Genomic DNA, 15630 nt, shown 5'->3' with positions numbered 1-15630 from the left:
GGTCCATCATGAGAGTGCGTGTGTATCACAGATTGTATAGTGGCATATGAGTGGGGAGAGCCCTGCTCGGATGACATGTTTAGGATAACGGGAAAGCCTTATCCAGTAAACATGCTTTGAAATTTGCCTCATTGGTGATTTGGAATAGAAGCTAGAATAATTTCAAATAAGATTTTGGAAATACACTAAAGAAAGAAATAAAGAAAAACAGAGATAGAGGGTATGTAGCTGGGGCAAGTTGGAGAATGAAGACAAGCCAGTGATCTGTGGAAATATGGTATAAGTGGGGGTATCTCTAAAACCAGGTGCTGTCTACTATTGGTCCTTTTTCATTGCTTTAAGTTCAGTTAAAATGAGACTATGGCATCCACTGACAAAAACATGGGGCTTATTTCGCATCGTTCTTTGGTCATAAAGTAAAAAAAAATAAATCCCTATCCTCTTTATTCCACAAGCATTTTAATAATCTGCAGTTTTAAATTATTACTGTTCTTAATAGTATGTTTATCTTGATTCCTCTTCAACGCATTTTCTTTCTCATAAAATTGCATGTTACCAAACAACAGAAATGTGATGTAAAAATCCCAGCTTATCATGATCATAAAGCTCTGCATTCTCTTTCTATGAAATTATTTATGTTATAAAGGACATTGTTGGAGAATTTGGATAAATTTTAATTTAAATTTTGGAAAAGGAAATTTTTTATTGGTGGTGGTGTAAAACCAAGTAGCTTGATTGAGTTTGTCATCAGAAAGGCTTAATGTGAATATTACTCATAACTAATATCATACCACAATAGGTTTCTCTATTATACTGGAAATTACTGTATTTCATTTTTAATTTTGTTCGTAATATCTTACACATCCGTTGTAACATTCTTTAGATGATACAATATAGTAATAATCATTATATTTTTCAGGTGCTCCTCAGGTTGCAGCTGGGAACAATGGCGATTGTACCTTTGAAGTAGATGAATGTGGTTGGTCCAATCCTGGCCCAAGAGAGCGTGTAGATGAAATGGACTGGGTTCGATCAGTGGCCGGGGACAACAGAGCTCCAGCCAGAGATCACACTATTGGAACTTCTCAAGGTGAGCGAAATGGAGCCTACCTCTAGATTTCTTCTATGCTTGTTGTAATTGTTTCTGTTCTTGCTTGTAATACTGATACTTTTATATATACTTGTTGGTTTGGTCTCTCACTTCTTATTTTCATATTTAATCTTGGTAACTTGTCAGTTCAATATTTTTAATTGTACTCAATCACAGTATACTCTTTTTAGGAAGACCTGCATCTTTCCCATTGGCACAGTAATTAACAGCTGATTCAAAGCTGATATTCTTATGTAAACTTTTAATGTTACTGTACTGTATTATTACTCTTTTACACCTACCATATGACATCATGGTATATTCTTGTTAGGAAAGCCTGTATCCTTCTCATCAGCACTATAATTAACAGCTGATTCAAAGCTTTTATTCTTATGTAAACTTTTACTGTTCTGTATTATTACTCTATGGTTACTTTAGAAAATTAATATCAAGTGATGATTTAAATTTTTGCATAATTTCCAGTGCAGGATCTCTGTGGTGTAACCGATGGCAACTTGCTAAATTAAAGGTTTGAGTCTTTTGTAGACAACTTTCTATTTTACAAATATCATCCTGCTTTCAAGGAAATACAAATAGACCTGGTAGTTAGAGGAAATCTTCTATCTACTAAGTTTTAAGGCAGTTACTCAGGTGAGTTCTTTGTTAGTCTTTAGCATGGTTGGAACCATTCCAGTATCCTTGATTCATTGCCTGAGGTCTATGCTATATTTATCCATACAGGATCGCTTTTCAGAAGTTACCCGTCGCTAGTGTTTAAAATGTCATGCGTTCTAATAATTAGGAAATATAAGGAGAATTAGAGTAAACCGAAATCTAGAGAAATGAAAAACACTGGTCTATGTGTATGTGTGTGTTAGAGAGAGAGGAAGAATACCATACTTGAAGGCTAAGGAGTAGAAAGAGGAAGGGATAGGCTTTAAAGTGATTGTCTAGAAATCTTTGGCAGAAGGTAATAGTTTTATTGGTCTCACTCTGCCATTACCGAAATGCTAATTAGTAATCTTACTTGAAAGTACAGTAACAACCTCATTGTATTAGGAATTAAAGGTTTTGATAGATATGGAAGTAGCTATGCAGGGCCAAAGGACTTTTATTATTATCTGATCTGGACAATGTTCATTTTGAGTTAATTAACAATATTGATATGAAGTAAACATTATTTAGTGATTTCTGTATAGAGTGAGTTTATTGTTTTAGAAAATTAGTTCAAAACTGGTAGCCAAAATGGACTGCATTACTATTTTATTTGTCAATTACGTGACATTTAGAAAGAAAAACAAGTGTTAAATAGCACATAATTTGTCTCGGAGAATGCATTGAGAGGAGGTAAACAGCCTGTTAAGTGAGTTCTGTTTTTATCGTAGTGCATATTCCAAGTTCATTCAAATCATGATAACTTTCCTAAAAGGATTCGCAAATTGTAATATGATTGAATTCCCAGATGAAGGGGTCTTCATTTCTAAAAGCTACACTTATTCCTGGTTCTGGAGTACTTGACTGGTGGCTAAGGAGGAAAGGCAGTTAACAGTGCATATTTTTGTTATTTCATGGTTGAAAAATAAAGGCCTATGGAAAATATATTTATGAAAAGTTAAGGGCTGTTGGAAAGTTTGCCCGTGCTATCAAAAGATTGGAGCTTGACAAACTAACTGTGTAGGGATTTAATTTAGGACCTTCCTCAAAGATTAGAAGTCCTTTAGGGTGGTTTTCTGAGGTTAAATGGTCTATCAAATTCTTTACTGTATGACTCCATAGAATTCTCTTCCCCCTTCTTGATTTATTGTTTCCTGTTTTGACTGCTGTTCGTCCTAAACTCCAAAAGAAGTTCTTAGTTTTGATCATTGGGATGAAATCTCCTAAACCTATGCCAAGAGTTTATCTTACTTAATTTCCATAACCAGTTGCTTCTGTATTGTAAAGAACCAAGAGAGAAATTATGTTTGTTTTTATTGTGTAGCACATAATTTGTGGTTTGTTGTTTGTTGGGCATAGAGTTCAGAAGAGTCTAAACTTAATACAGTAGTTAACCCTGTTTACTGGGCAGTCGTTTCATAAAATGTAATTTAAAATTTATGAGAAAAATGAAAAAAAGTACTAAAATCAGAAATTTTCTTACCTAAACTTGAAGTGATTCAGCCAATGAGTGGCATCGCAATTGTTTACAAGTTTAGGTGAAATTAATTGACTCCTTTGATCTTTGAATGTTATGATTCATGTACTGCAGCTGGAAGCCAATCAAGTTCTGATATCTCGAGTTGTTATAAGCTCAGCTTTTTACCTATTTTTCCAAAACATTCTTCAGCCTGTTGATTAATTGTGGAGAAAGCCCACAATAGCACTACTGCATGACCTCCTACTCATTTGTTAGGTCAATTTCTGCGAACCTTGTATCTTCCTGCATCGCATTGCAAGGAAGGATGGAGAAAATTTACGTGAGGGTAGTGAAAATACCATTATATGCTTGCAAATCTAATCCCTCGAGAATCGGTCTTCCAAAAAACTCTATATATTGCATAATTAGTTGCTTAAGACTGTACATATAAAACTATCAATCACTGTCACAGATTTAATTGAAAATAGCATTACATTGTATCCAGTCTTTTTGTAGAATAAATTAAGAATAGTAATGAAAGGCTGATTCCAAAGACTTCATGGGGTTAATGTGATTAGGAGGCTTTTAAGGATTTAGATAGAGATTCCGTAGATGGAATTTTATGTTACCTTTGCACTATACTTTACAATGTTTGATACCAAAAGATATTGATGCTACATACTGTACATTTCAACCAAGCTAGCTGAGAAAAAGTATAAATGGAATAAGAGGAGTGTGTGTATATTGTGTGATGTTAAAAGAAGTATACAGTATACTAGTCTTGTTTTACAAGGTTCGCCCTTGTGAAGAGTTTGTTCTGTGACTGTGATAGGTCTAAGGAGACACGTAATTCCTTGCTAATCTATGAGTGGCTTTTTAATACAGTATGTTTGTTATCTATTACTTACCGATTTTTAGTATATTATTTTCTTATTGGTAAACTCTTACCACGGATGCTTGTGATTTAACTTATGTGTTACCATTTTTTCAGATAATGAATTACCTATATAGGCCCTAAAAGGCCTAAATAACTTCATTCCTTTGAAATATAAAAAAGCATAAAAGATGTTATATGGTAATCTACCTTTTATATATCTGTTAGATACACTCTGTATATTATCGTGTAATGGTATACAGTATTTTGGTGGTAATATGGTGATAGTTTAAATATTTTATAAATTATATTTTAGTTTATTAGTGGCTCTTTTATTTGAGCAAGTATCTTCTCTAAATGAATTTACTTTCTAATAACACTATTTTCCTTAACCTCCACAAGCCAAGAACTGATATATTGCACTAGATATTTGTAGACTTCTTTTAAGCAAGGCAGGCTTGCTTAAGAGGCAAATAAAAGTTAACTCAGATATTTAGACAAAAGCTAACCTTCTGAGGTAGAAGGATTTTCCTGAAGATATTAACAATTGTCAAACTTCAAGTGTTTTGGTCTTAAATTTCAACCATTTTTTTAATGCAATGTTGCAAATATGAGTTTACTAGTGGTGAACACTTAATACACGTGAGTAAAGATGTGAAGTTTAAAATATTTTATTTTAGATTTTGACATCTAAACTTAATCAAAGGTATTTATATATATAGTTTCATAGTGCTAAATCGATATTAAGACCAATGTAAAGTAAAACCTTGCCTTGAATCGTTCATTTGTTCCAAGAGATTATACTTGAGTCAATTTTCTGCATAGGTCGGATTTTCACTCACGTTTGGCTACCACTGGTGCTAGAAAAGGAATGAGGGAAGAAGCATGGGTAGTGGTAGTGCTTGGGGGAGGGGGTAGTTGTAGTAGCGGGCAGTAGTTGGATGTAGAACAGCACCTCGTAGTGTCGGGGAATATTGAGGAAGGAGAGGTCTAATTGGTAAGGGACCCCTGGTAGTGGTTCTAACACGCCCCAGTTATTTTACCGACACTCATTAGAGTAAGCGAGATGGGTTTATTCCTGGCATTCCATGCAACTTTTTCTCTGGTTTATTTAGCAGTATTTATATCCTAGAAATGGTAATAAGGAGCATATCACGGAGCGACACAGGTCGAGCCCAGAAATGGGACTTTTATGTTCCCTATAGATGCTCTGCACATGAAAAGTACTTACAACCTTCTATCATTTTATAGAAACCAGATACTTACATTGATAGGTTTGCATGTAAAGAATTGTAATTACTTGTTATTTTATGAATCAGAGACCAACGTAAAGTAGGAAATAATGACATATGTCGGATTTTATATTTGTATTTGATATTTAAGGAGAGCGACAAAACGGAACCGATGTGTTGAACCAACATAAAGATGGGTATTACTATATAGCTTATTCTCCCTGGTAAATTACTGTATAATTTGAATTCTTAAAGTATCTGTCATTTGAAATAATAAAAAAAATATTGTCATTGGTTATTTAAAAAAAATTATTTGTCCATTTTCATATAGATATTAGATAAAAGTGCCATTAAACCTTATGTTCTTGCACAAACACTATAATTTGTTCACAAATAGTTTTTAGGGAAAATTATATAAACGGCCCAGTGCCACAAACTAATCTATGTCTGTCAATATTTAGGACAGATATTTTCTTTGCCCTATATATTTTTCATAAAGATTCTTTTTATTATTTTTAATATTCAATTTTTCTCATTACTTGAATATTAGTTGTCTAACCCTTAAACCACATAGAAAGCATCCTGGATAAGTTATCAGGGCCCAAAAAGCTGATTTTACATGAGATGTTCATTTTAAAACTTTGGTTATTTTACCATGAACAGATTCAACATTTCTAAGGTTGATTGGACTCTGGACTTGAAATCTGGAAATTACTCATTTTTTTCAGTGCACATTTTTTTTATATTCATGTTTTGCATTTATGTCATTTTGACTGGGTTCTGGTATGCATATGTACTTGCCTGTATAGGATGAGCAACTCTTGTTCCAATATACTGTACCTGTGCAGTTGCAATTTACTTACGCTTGGTAATTTTTTTGCCGTTCTTGAAGTGTGCTGAGACCATTTCTGTTTCACAATGTTGAATGAGTTTTCAACATGCTCTGCTGTCAAAAGTTTTTAAAGGAAAGAGGTCATAGTATATACAGCATATACTCAGACTGCAGTTATTGTATCACTAAATTTGTCATGGATGTATAAAAGACTATCAGCATTAAAAGTCACAATCTGTGGGTGACCACCTTGATAAGAGGTAAGAAGTTTGTTTATCAATTTTTCTTTTCAGATTAGGCTTAATATGTGTGAAGAGGTTTTAATATTTTTAGAAATGAAATTAGTCAGATCCTTTTTTATGTTATTAGATATAGGAATAAACAACCAATATTGCATAATTTTCAATATTAATCTTACCCGATGATCATGTAGCTGTCAACTCCGTTGCCCGACAGAAATCTACGGTCGGGATACACCAGCGATCGCTATCCAGGTGGGGGTGTACACAACAGCGCCATCTGTGAGTAGGTACTCAAGTACTTCTTGTCAACAAGAACTCAATTTTTCCTCTGTCGTGCCGCCGGCAAGACCTACTTGGATACGCTGTTGATTTTGGAGTTATTGTTCACGATTTGGTGATGTATTTGCTCTAAAGTTTAGCCTTCGCTATTCAGGAAGCTTTATCATTAGCTTAGCAAGCTTTTGGAATTAATTTTTTTTTTAATTGTTAACGAACTTTGCTAGATTTTGGAATCCCCCCTTGACTACTTCTAAATTCAAGATGTCTGACCAGTCTCAAGTACCTAAGTACAGGCAGTGTAGCGTTAGGACTTGTGCTAGGCGTCTTCCGAAGGCCTCTATAGATCCTCACACCGTATGTTCCAATTGTAGGGGTAAATCCTGTCAATTGGAAGATCGATGTGGGGAATGTGCTGGGCTTTCGGAATTCGATTTTAACGAATTCCTTAGATATGCACGTAGGTTAGAGAAGGAGAGAAATAGGAGGAGTTCTTCTCGCTCTGTGGATTTTTCCTCTCCCCATGCCCCTCAACCTTTTCCTTCCCCTGTGGTGGTGACTCCCGAACCTGCTACGAGTGCTCAGCCTGCAATGGCGGATATGTTGCGTGCCATTCAGGCTCTCGGTGACAAAGTGGAGTCATTGGCTAATGACCGTAATCAGCTCTTGGCAGATGTCAGAGAGCTGAAAGCGAAGAGTGCAGTGGGAAGTGTTAGTGCTAGTGATGTGTAAAGTGTCAGTGTCAGTGTTGCGCATGAGGGTACATCTGTGCGTGCCAGTCGTCCTCCCAGTCCGGGACCTCTTGCAAGCTCCCAAGCCCAGGGGAGAAGCAATGTCGAAGGACCAAAGGGTTCGGCAGGCCTTGATCGGCGCACGGATGTATCCTCAGTGGTTGCGGACGTATCTGTTAAGGATCGTCCCATCCACATACAGACGAATGAGCCCTTACATTCCTCGTCTGTGGAAGAAGTTTCCAGGAGGAAACTGTGGACCAAGGTCTCACGACCGCTCAAACGTAAGGTCCCTTCCGAGCGAGTCCAACGGCCCAGGTGTAGCCACTGGGTCAGTTCGGACTCGCCGCAGTCATCTGATGACTGCACACCTCCCAAGAGAGGTAGAGTGGTCCCTCAACAGGCTACTGCTCCGTCTGTTGTTGCTCCAACCACAGTAGACCCTAAGTGGTCCATGCTGCAGACTATGCAGTCTCAGCTTGCGGCATTCATGCAGGAGTATCATGCTGAGAAGGTTAACACTGCTCCTGTTAACCTACAACCCGCCGAGGTTGTGCGCTCAGCAGATACTGCGGCTGCCTGCTCCCACACTCCACCTGTGAGAGCTCCACCACCGATGCGCAGTCCACCCTGCCAGACGCATGTTCTTGCTGCACCATCTGCTAACATGCGTGAGCTACCGCATCAGCAGTGGGAAGGTTCTGTAGAGCTGCCGGGTTCCAGCACTATGCGGCATTCTCCGCAGCCCATGCAGCATGCTCTGCATACCTTACAGCATGCTCCGCATACCATGCAGCATGAGCCGCATACCTTACAGCATGCTCCGCATACCATACCGCATGCTCCTCAACCCACCGCAGCCCCTCCCACACACCAGCCCTCTGCTTTTGTTGTTGCCAGCTCGCAGACCGACCAGCAGCGGCATGATGTTGGATCCGCAGGTACGCATGCACCCGTACTGCCGGATTCAGCCGTTCAGCTTTCTGCTCTACCTTTGCCACTTACAACTCAGCTTTCGGATGATGGTGTATCGGATGACGAAGCTGCACATCTGGATGAACCTCACTCTGATTTTGAAGGGCCCAAGTCTACGCCTCCCTCCTTAGACTTTCGTAAAGTCCTTGCCTTGTTCAGGGACTTGTATCCTGAGCAGTTTGTGTCTGCAACCCCTCGTTCTCCTCCCTCCGAGTTTGCTCTGGGCATGCAGTCTGCTGCGCCTGCCTTCACCAAGCTTGTTCTCGCCAGATCATCTAAGAGAGCTTTGAGGGTTATGGGAGAGTGGTTGCATTCCAAGAAGCAACTGGGAAAGACTTCTTTCGTCTTTCCGCCTACCAAGCTTGCTTCTAAGTCGAGCGTCTGGTATGCCACGGGAGAGGAACCCGGCTTGGGAGTTCCTGCCTCTGCCCAGGGCGACTTCTCAAGTCTGGTTGACTCTCCCCGCAGGTTGGCTATGAGACGTTCGAAGATCTGCTGGTCCTTTTCTGATTTGGATCATCTGTTGAAGGGAGTCTTTCGTGCCTTCGAGATATTCAACTTCCTCGATTGGTGTTTGGGAGCCTTAAGCAGGAAGACTTCCCCTTCAGATAAGGACTCGGCCATGCTGATCATGTCTAGCATGGACAAAGCAATTCAGGATGGGTCTGGTGAACTTGCGGCTTCATATGTGTCAGGAGTCCTTAAGAAGAGAGAACATCTTTGCTCCTTCTTATCGGCTGGTATCACTCCTTGCCAGAAGTCAGAGTTGCTGTTTGCTCCTCTCTCCAAGTGTCTGTTTCCGGAGGAGCTGATTAAGGGGATGGCTGCCTCGCTTATCCAGAAGGATACTCATGATCTTATGGCATCTTCTGCACGTAAGGCTAAAACCTTACCTTCCGTGCCTAGACCCTTCCGCCCTGCAGCAGTTGACACACCTGCATCTAGGTTCATCCCGCCCTTTCGTGGCAGAGCCTCCAGCAGAGGAGGTACCCGTGCAGACAGTCACCGTGGCAAGTCCAAGAAGGGTTCCAAGTCCGCAAAAGGCAAGTTCTGACTGCCTTCCTCTCCAGACAGCAGTAGGAGCCAGACTCAAGACCTTCTGGCAAGCTTGGGAGAGCAGAGGTGCAGACGCTCAGTCTGTGAAGTGGCTAAGGGAGGGATACAGAATTTCGTTCTGCCGCAGTCCCCCTCTAGCTACGTCTCCCATCAACCTCTCTCCCAACTACAAGGAGAAGGACAAGAGGCTAGCGTTGCAACAAGAGGTGTCGCTCTTGCTACAAAAGGAAGCGGTGGTCATAGTCCGGGATCATCAATCCCCGGGCTTTTACAACCGTCTCTTCCTGGTAGCCAAGAAGACAGGAGGTTGGAGACCGGTGCTGGACGTCGGTGCTCTCAATGCTTTTGTCACCAAGCAGACGTTCACGATGGAGACGACGAAGTCGGTCCTAGCAGCGGTCAGGCAGGAGGACTGGATGGTCTCGTTAGACCTGAAAGACGCGTACTTTCACGTCCCCATCCATCCAGACTCCCAACCTTTCCTAAGGTTCGTCTTTGGAAAGGTTGTGTACCAGTTCCAAGCCCTGTGCTTTGGCCTAAGCACGGCACCTCTTGTGTTTACCAGACTGATGAGGAATATTGCCAAATTCCTTCACTTGGCAGACATCAGAGCCTCCCTCTATTTAGACGACTGGCTTTTAAGAGCTCCAACAAGTCGTCGCTGTCTGGAGAATCTCAGATGGACTATGGATCTGACCAAGGAACTGGGCCTCCTGGTCAATTTAGAGAAGTCCCAGCTCGTCCCATCCCAGACCATTGTCTATCTGGGTATGGATCTTCAGAGTCGAGCTTTTCGGGCTTTTCCGTCGGCCCCAAGGATCAATCAAGCCCTAGAATGCATCCAGAGCATGCTGAGAAGGAACCGATGTTCAGTCAGGCAGTGGATGAGTCTAACAGGGACACTTTCATCGCTGGCCCTGTTCATCGAGTTAGGGAGACTCCACCTCCGCCCCTTCAGTATCATCTAGCTGCTCACTGGATAAAGGACATGACCATTAGAGACGGTCTCAGTTCCTGTTTCCGAAGAGATGAGGTCTACTCTAACGTGGTGGAAGAACAGCATTCTTCTCAAGGAAGGTCTACCATTGGCTGTTCAGACCCCCGACCACCGTCTCTTCTCGGATGCATCGGACACGGGCTGGGGTGCGACACTGGACGGACAGGAATGCTCGGGCACATGGAATCAGGAGCAAAGGACACTTCACATCAATTGCAAGGAGTTGTTGGCGGTTCATCTGGCCTTGATAAACTTCAAGTCCCTCCAGCTAAACAAGGTGGTGGAGGTGAACTCCGACAACACCACAGCCTTGGCTTACATCTCCAAGCAGGGAGGGACTCATTCGAGGAAGTTGTTCGAGATCGCAAGGGACCTCCTCATTTGGTCAAAAGATCGAAAGCTTTCGCTGGTAACGAGGTTCATTCAGGGCGATATGAATGTCATGGCAGATCGCCTCAGCCGGAAGGGTCAGGTCATCCCCACAGAGTGGACCCTTCACAAGAATGTTTGCAGCAGACTATGGGCCCTGTGGGGTCAGCCAACCATAGATCTATTCGCTACCTCGATGACCAAGAGGCTCCCGATGTATTGTTCTCCGATTCCAGACCCAGCAGCAGTTCACGTGGATGCCTTTCTGCTGGATTGGTCCCATCTCGACCTGTATGCGTTCCCGCCGTTCAAGATTGTCAATAGGGTACTTCAGAAGTTCGCCTCTCACTAAGGGACACGGCTGACGTTGGTTGCTCCCCTCTGGCCCGCGAGAGAATGGTTCACCGAGGTACTGCAATGGCTAGTCGACGTTCCCAGGACTCTTCCTCTAAGAGTGGACCTTCTGCGTCAACCTCACGTAAAGAAGGTACACCCAAACCTCCACGCTCTTCGTCTGACTGCCTTCAGACTATCGAAAGACTCTCAAGAGCTAGAGGCTTTTCGAAGGAGGCAGCCAGAGCGATTGCCAGAGCAAGGAGGACATCCACTCTCAGAGTCTATCAGTCTAAATGGGAAGTCTTCCGAAGCTGGTGCAAGGCCAATGCAGTTTCCTCAACCAGTACCACAGTAACCCAGATTGCTGACTTCCTGTTACATCTAAGGAACGTAAGATCCCTATCAGCTCCTACGATCAAGGGTTACAGAAGTATGTTGGCAGCGGTATTCCGCCACAGAGGCTTGGATCTTTCCACCAACAAAGATCTACAGGACCTCCTTAGGTCTTTTGAGACCTCAAAGGAACGTCGGTTGTCCACTCCAGGCTGGAATCTAGACGTGGTTTTAAGGTTCCTAATGTCATCAAGATTTGAACCGCTCCAATCAGCCTCTTTTAAGGACCTCACATTAAAAACTCTTTTCCTCGTGTGCTTAGCAACAGCTAAAAGAGTAAGTGAGATCCACGCCTTCAGCAGGAACATAGGTTTCACATCTGAAACGGCTACATGTTCCTTGCAGCTCGGTTTTTTGGCTAAAAACGAGCTTCCTTCCCGTCCTTGGCCTAAGTCGTTCGAGATCCCAAGCATGTCCAACTTGGTGGGGAACGAACTAGAGAGAGTACTTTGCACAGTTAGAGCTCTTAGGTACTATTTAAGAAGGTCAAAGCCATTACGAGGACAATCAGAAGCTTTATGGTGTGCTATCAAGAAGCCTTCTCTACCGATGTCTAAGAACGCAGTTTCTTACTACATCAGGCTTCTGATTAGAGAAGCACATTCTCATCTGAAGGAAGAAGACCTTGCTTTGCTGAAGGTAAGGACACATGAAGTGAGAGCTGTTGCTACTTCAGTGGCCTTCAAACAGAACCGTTCTCTGCAGAGTGTTATGGATGCAACCTATTGGAGAAGCAAGTCAGTGTTCGCATCATTCTATCTCAAAGATGTCCAGTCTCTTTACGAGAACTGCTACACCCTGGGACCATTCGTAGCAGCGAGTGCAGTAGTAGGTGAGGGCTCAGCCACTACATTCCCATAATCCCATAACCTTTTTAACCTTTCTCTTGAATACTTTTTATTGTTGTTCTTTTGGTTGTACGGTCGGCTAAGAAGCCTTCCGCATCCTGGTTGATTTGGCGGGTGGTCAAATTCTTTCTTGAGAAGCGCCTAGGTTAGAGGTTGTGATGAGGTCCTTTAGTATGGGTTGCAGCCCTTTATACTTCAGCACCTAGGAGTCGTTCAGCATCCCAAGAGGACCGCTATGCTCAGTAAGGAAGACGTACTTAAAAAAGGCAGAGTAATAGTTCAAGTCGACTTCCTTACCAGGTACTTATTTATTTTATGTTTGTTATTTTGAATAACTGATAAAATGAAATACGGGATACTTAGCTTCTTTGTTAACATGTATGCTGGTCTCCACCCACCACCCTGGGTGTGAATCAGCTACATGATCATCGGGTAAGATTAATATTGAAAAATGTTATTTTCATTAGTAAAATAAATTTTTGAATATACTTACCCGATGATCATGAATTAAAGAACCCGCCCTTCCTCCCCATAGAGAACCAGTGGACCGAGGAGAAAATTGAGTTCTTGTTGACAAGAAGTACTTGAGTACCTACTCACAGATGGCGCTGTTGTGTACACCCCCACCTGGATAGCGATCGCTGGCGTATCCCGACCGTAGATTTCTGTCGGGCAACGGAGTTGACAGCTACATGATCATCGGGTAAGTATATTCAAAAATTTATTTTACTAATGAAAATAACATTTTCTCTTCCGAAAACAATACTAATATAAAGCATATTGACAACACACTAAACTTCCTTTCTACAACTAACCTGACAATGAGTAAGCTTCGCAAGAGGATGAAAGCCAAGCGTTAATACTTTTTCACTGTTTCCAGAGATAGTGAGTAAGGCAGCTCATTTCCCAGTTTATTTGGCTCAAGTGTAACATGTAATGGCTTAAGCACATACAAACAACCTTAACATAATGAGTAATAACAATAAAGAGCTAAACTCGTAAAAGGAACACTTGTGTAGATACTGAGGTCGTACAGTAGATGTAAGATGTCATGTCAATTATTAGTTTCTTTGTTTGTATACTTGAACTTGCATTACATCCCTTCACTGTATATTTTGATTTTACTTACCCTTGTATTTGTACGCTATATTTTAATGCTTTAGTATTATCTCCCCTCTAAAGAGACAATTGTGGTCATGCTCTAGAAAGAATTCATATGTTGTTCTGTACCATTACAGTAAAACAAAAAAATAACAGGGCTTGACAGCAGATCATATGGCAAAAGCACAAATCTGAAATTACAAGTTTCTCATGTACAGTATGAACAAACAAACTGCAAAATACTGTAACTAGGGCTTTAAAGCTGTTAATAGCCAAATATCCACCTGGTCTTTCCATGTCTCAATCTTGGAATTTTATGGATGCAATTTGCCCCCTAAGGTCTTTAAATGGTTATTTCTCTCTCTATCTTTTCACTCTTAGTTTTGTTTTTGTTTTTACAAATGGGTTCTTAACTTCTTTTTTCATTCCTTTTGCATTTAAAAATTGTTTTTCTTTACAAACGACTACATCTTGAGAATGGCTAGCCACTTACTTTTTAGAAGAAAAACTTACTTTACTGCATGAAATGAACAAAGCGTGAATAAAAATATCTTTCCATTTTCAGACAATAGAATATGCTATTTTAGGCAAATTTCATGTGGCACCCTGTGAAAAAAATGCTGCCATTTTGTTAAATTTTCTATTATCCCTTAGATGTGTTTTTTTTCAATATTTAACTTAGCCGGTGATTATATAGCTGCAACTCTGTTGCTCGACAGACAACTCTACGGAAAAACTCGCCAGCGATCGCTACACAGGTTGCGGGTGTGCCCAACAGCGCCATCTGTCGACCAGATACCCAGCTCTCAATGTAAACAAAGACTCAATTTTCTCTCTGTCGAGGTGTCGACAAGACGTACTTTACTCGCTGTTGCTAAACTGGAGTTTTTCACATCTATTTGGTGAAGTACTATATTCTAGTTTTGAGCTTTCGCTATGCAGGTGTTTTATCTTCATCTTAAATCTTGAACTCGTTTTGGATAGATTTAATTATGGTCACAAAGAGAGTAGGGACTTTAATTAAATCATGATGATTTTTTTAAGGATCTTTGTCCGGATCTTTTTGTAACTGCTGCTCCTCGTTCGCCTAAACGTCAGAGCTTACACTAGGCCTAGCTACTTCGAAGCCGTTGTTTTTAAGCTAGTGCTCTCTCGCTCTCCTAGAGAGCTTTACGTTGGCTAGGCGACTGGTTTTTCACCAGGAGGAGTTTGGGGGATACAGCCTTTGATTTCCCTTCTTTTAAACTGGTTTATAGAGCGAGAGTCTGATATGACACGAGAGAAGTTCTCGGCTTGGGAGTTCATGCCTCTGCCCAGATAGACTTCTCAATTCTCGTAGACTCTCCCTGGCGCCTGGCCAGGAGACGCTCCAAGTTTTTTACAGGTCAACTTCACAGCTGTTTTCGAGCCTTTGAAGTTTTGCTGTACAATTATGTCATGCATAACAAGGCTTTCAGGGATGGTAAGCGGTACCGCCTCAGTCGCTAACCCCGTCTGTTGCCGCACCTGCTCCCGTAGACCCTAAATGGGCTTTGCTGCAAGACATGCAGTCCAAGCTTGCGTCCTTGATAGAGGACTTTAATGCGGAGAAGGTTGCTACCGAACCTTCTGGCCAACAACCTTCCAACCGGTCGGTTGTGCGCCCTGTTGACGCTGAGGTAACCTACTCGCGTCTGCCAGTTGAGGTGGTTCCTCCACCGATGCGACCCAGTGTGGGTTGCCAGCCGCACGTTGACGTTAAGCGACGCTCGGAGGTGGTTGTTGACGTTCAGGACGTTCAACAACCAGCAGAGGTGACTTGTTTTGACGCAGTGCGTCAACCTCAGCAACCCTGTAGGGTGTTGACTGCACAACCCAGACGGTCTAGACAGTCTCGGGTTGACGCTGTGCTTCCTCGCGCACCCATGGTTGTTGACAGTTCACAGACTGTGCAGCAGTTCCATGATGTTGCGTCCGGCTCCGTTACGCATGCAGTCACGCATGCACCAGTGCGACCGGACTCAGCGAGCCAGACGTTGCCCACTCCGTTGCCGTTTCCTCATCAGTTTTCGGATGAGGAACCCTCTGATGAGGACGTTGCTGAACAACAAGACGATCAGCCCCCAGAATAGATCAAGCCCTGCTATCCATCCAGAAGATGCTGAAGAAGAAACGCTACTCAGTCA

At 41.8% G+C, this 15630-nt stretch overlaps 1 protein-coding gene across 1 annotated transcript in view; it reads left to right on the top strand.

Moving 5' to 3' along the window:
* The window catches only part of LOC137641449 (MAM and LDL-receptor class A domain-containing protein 1-like), a 287760-nt gene that overhangs the window by 244628 nt on the left and 27502 nt on the right, over positions 1-15630 (top strand). The window contains exon 11 of the mRNA XM_068373993.1: positions 920-1090. Coding sequence (XP_068230094.1) covers positions 920-1090 — 171 coding nt within the window. The remainder of the gene's footprint in view (positions 1-919; positions 1091-15630) is intronic.

The sequence above is a fragment of the Palaemon carinicauda genome, chromosome 5 (assembly GCF_036898095.1).
Source record: "Palaemon carinicauda isolate YSFRI2023 chromosome 5, ASM3689809v2, whole genome shotgun sequence".
NCBI classification, from domain to species: Eukaryota; Metazoa; Arthropoda; class Malacostraca; order Decapoda; family Palaemonidae; genus Palaemon; species Palaemon carinicauda.
The sequence above is the reverse complement of the archived record's forward strand: the minus strand, read 5'-3'. Positions and strand labels throughout refer to the sequence as shown.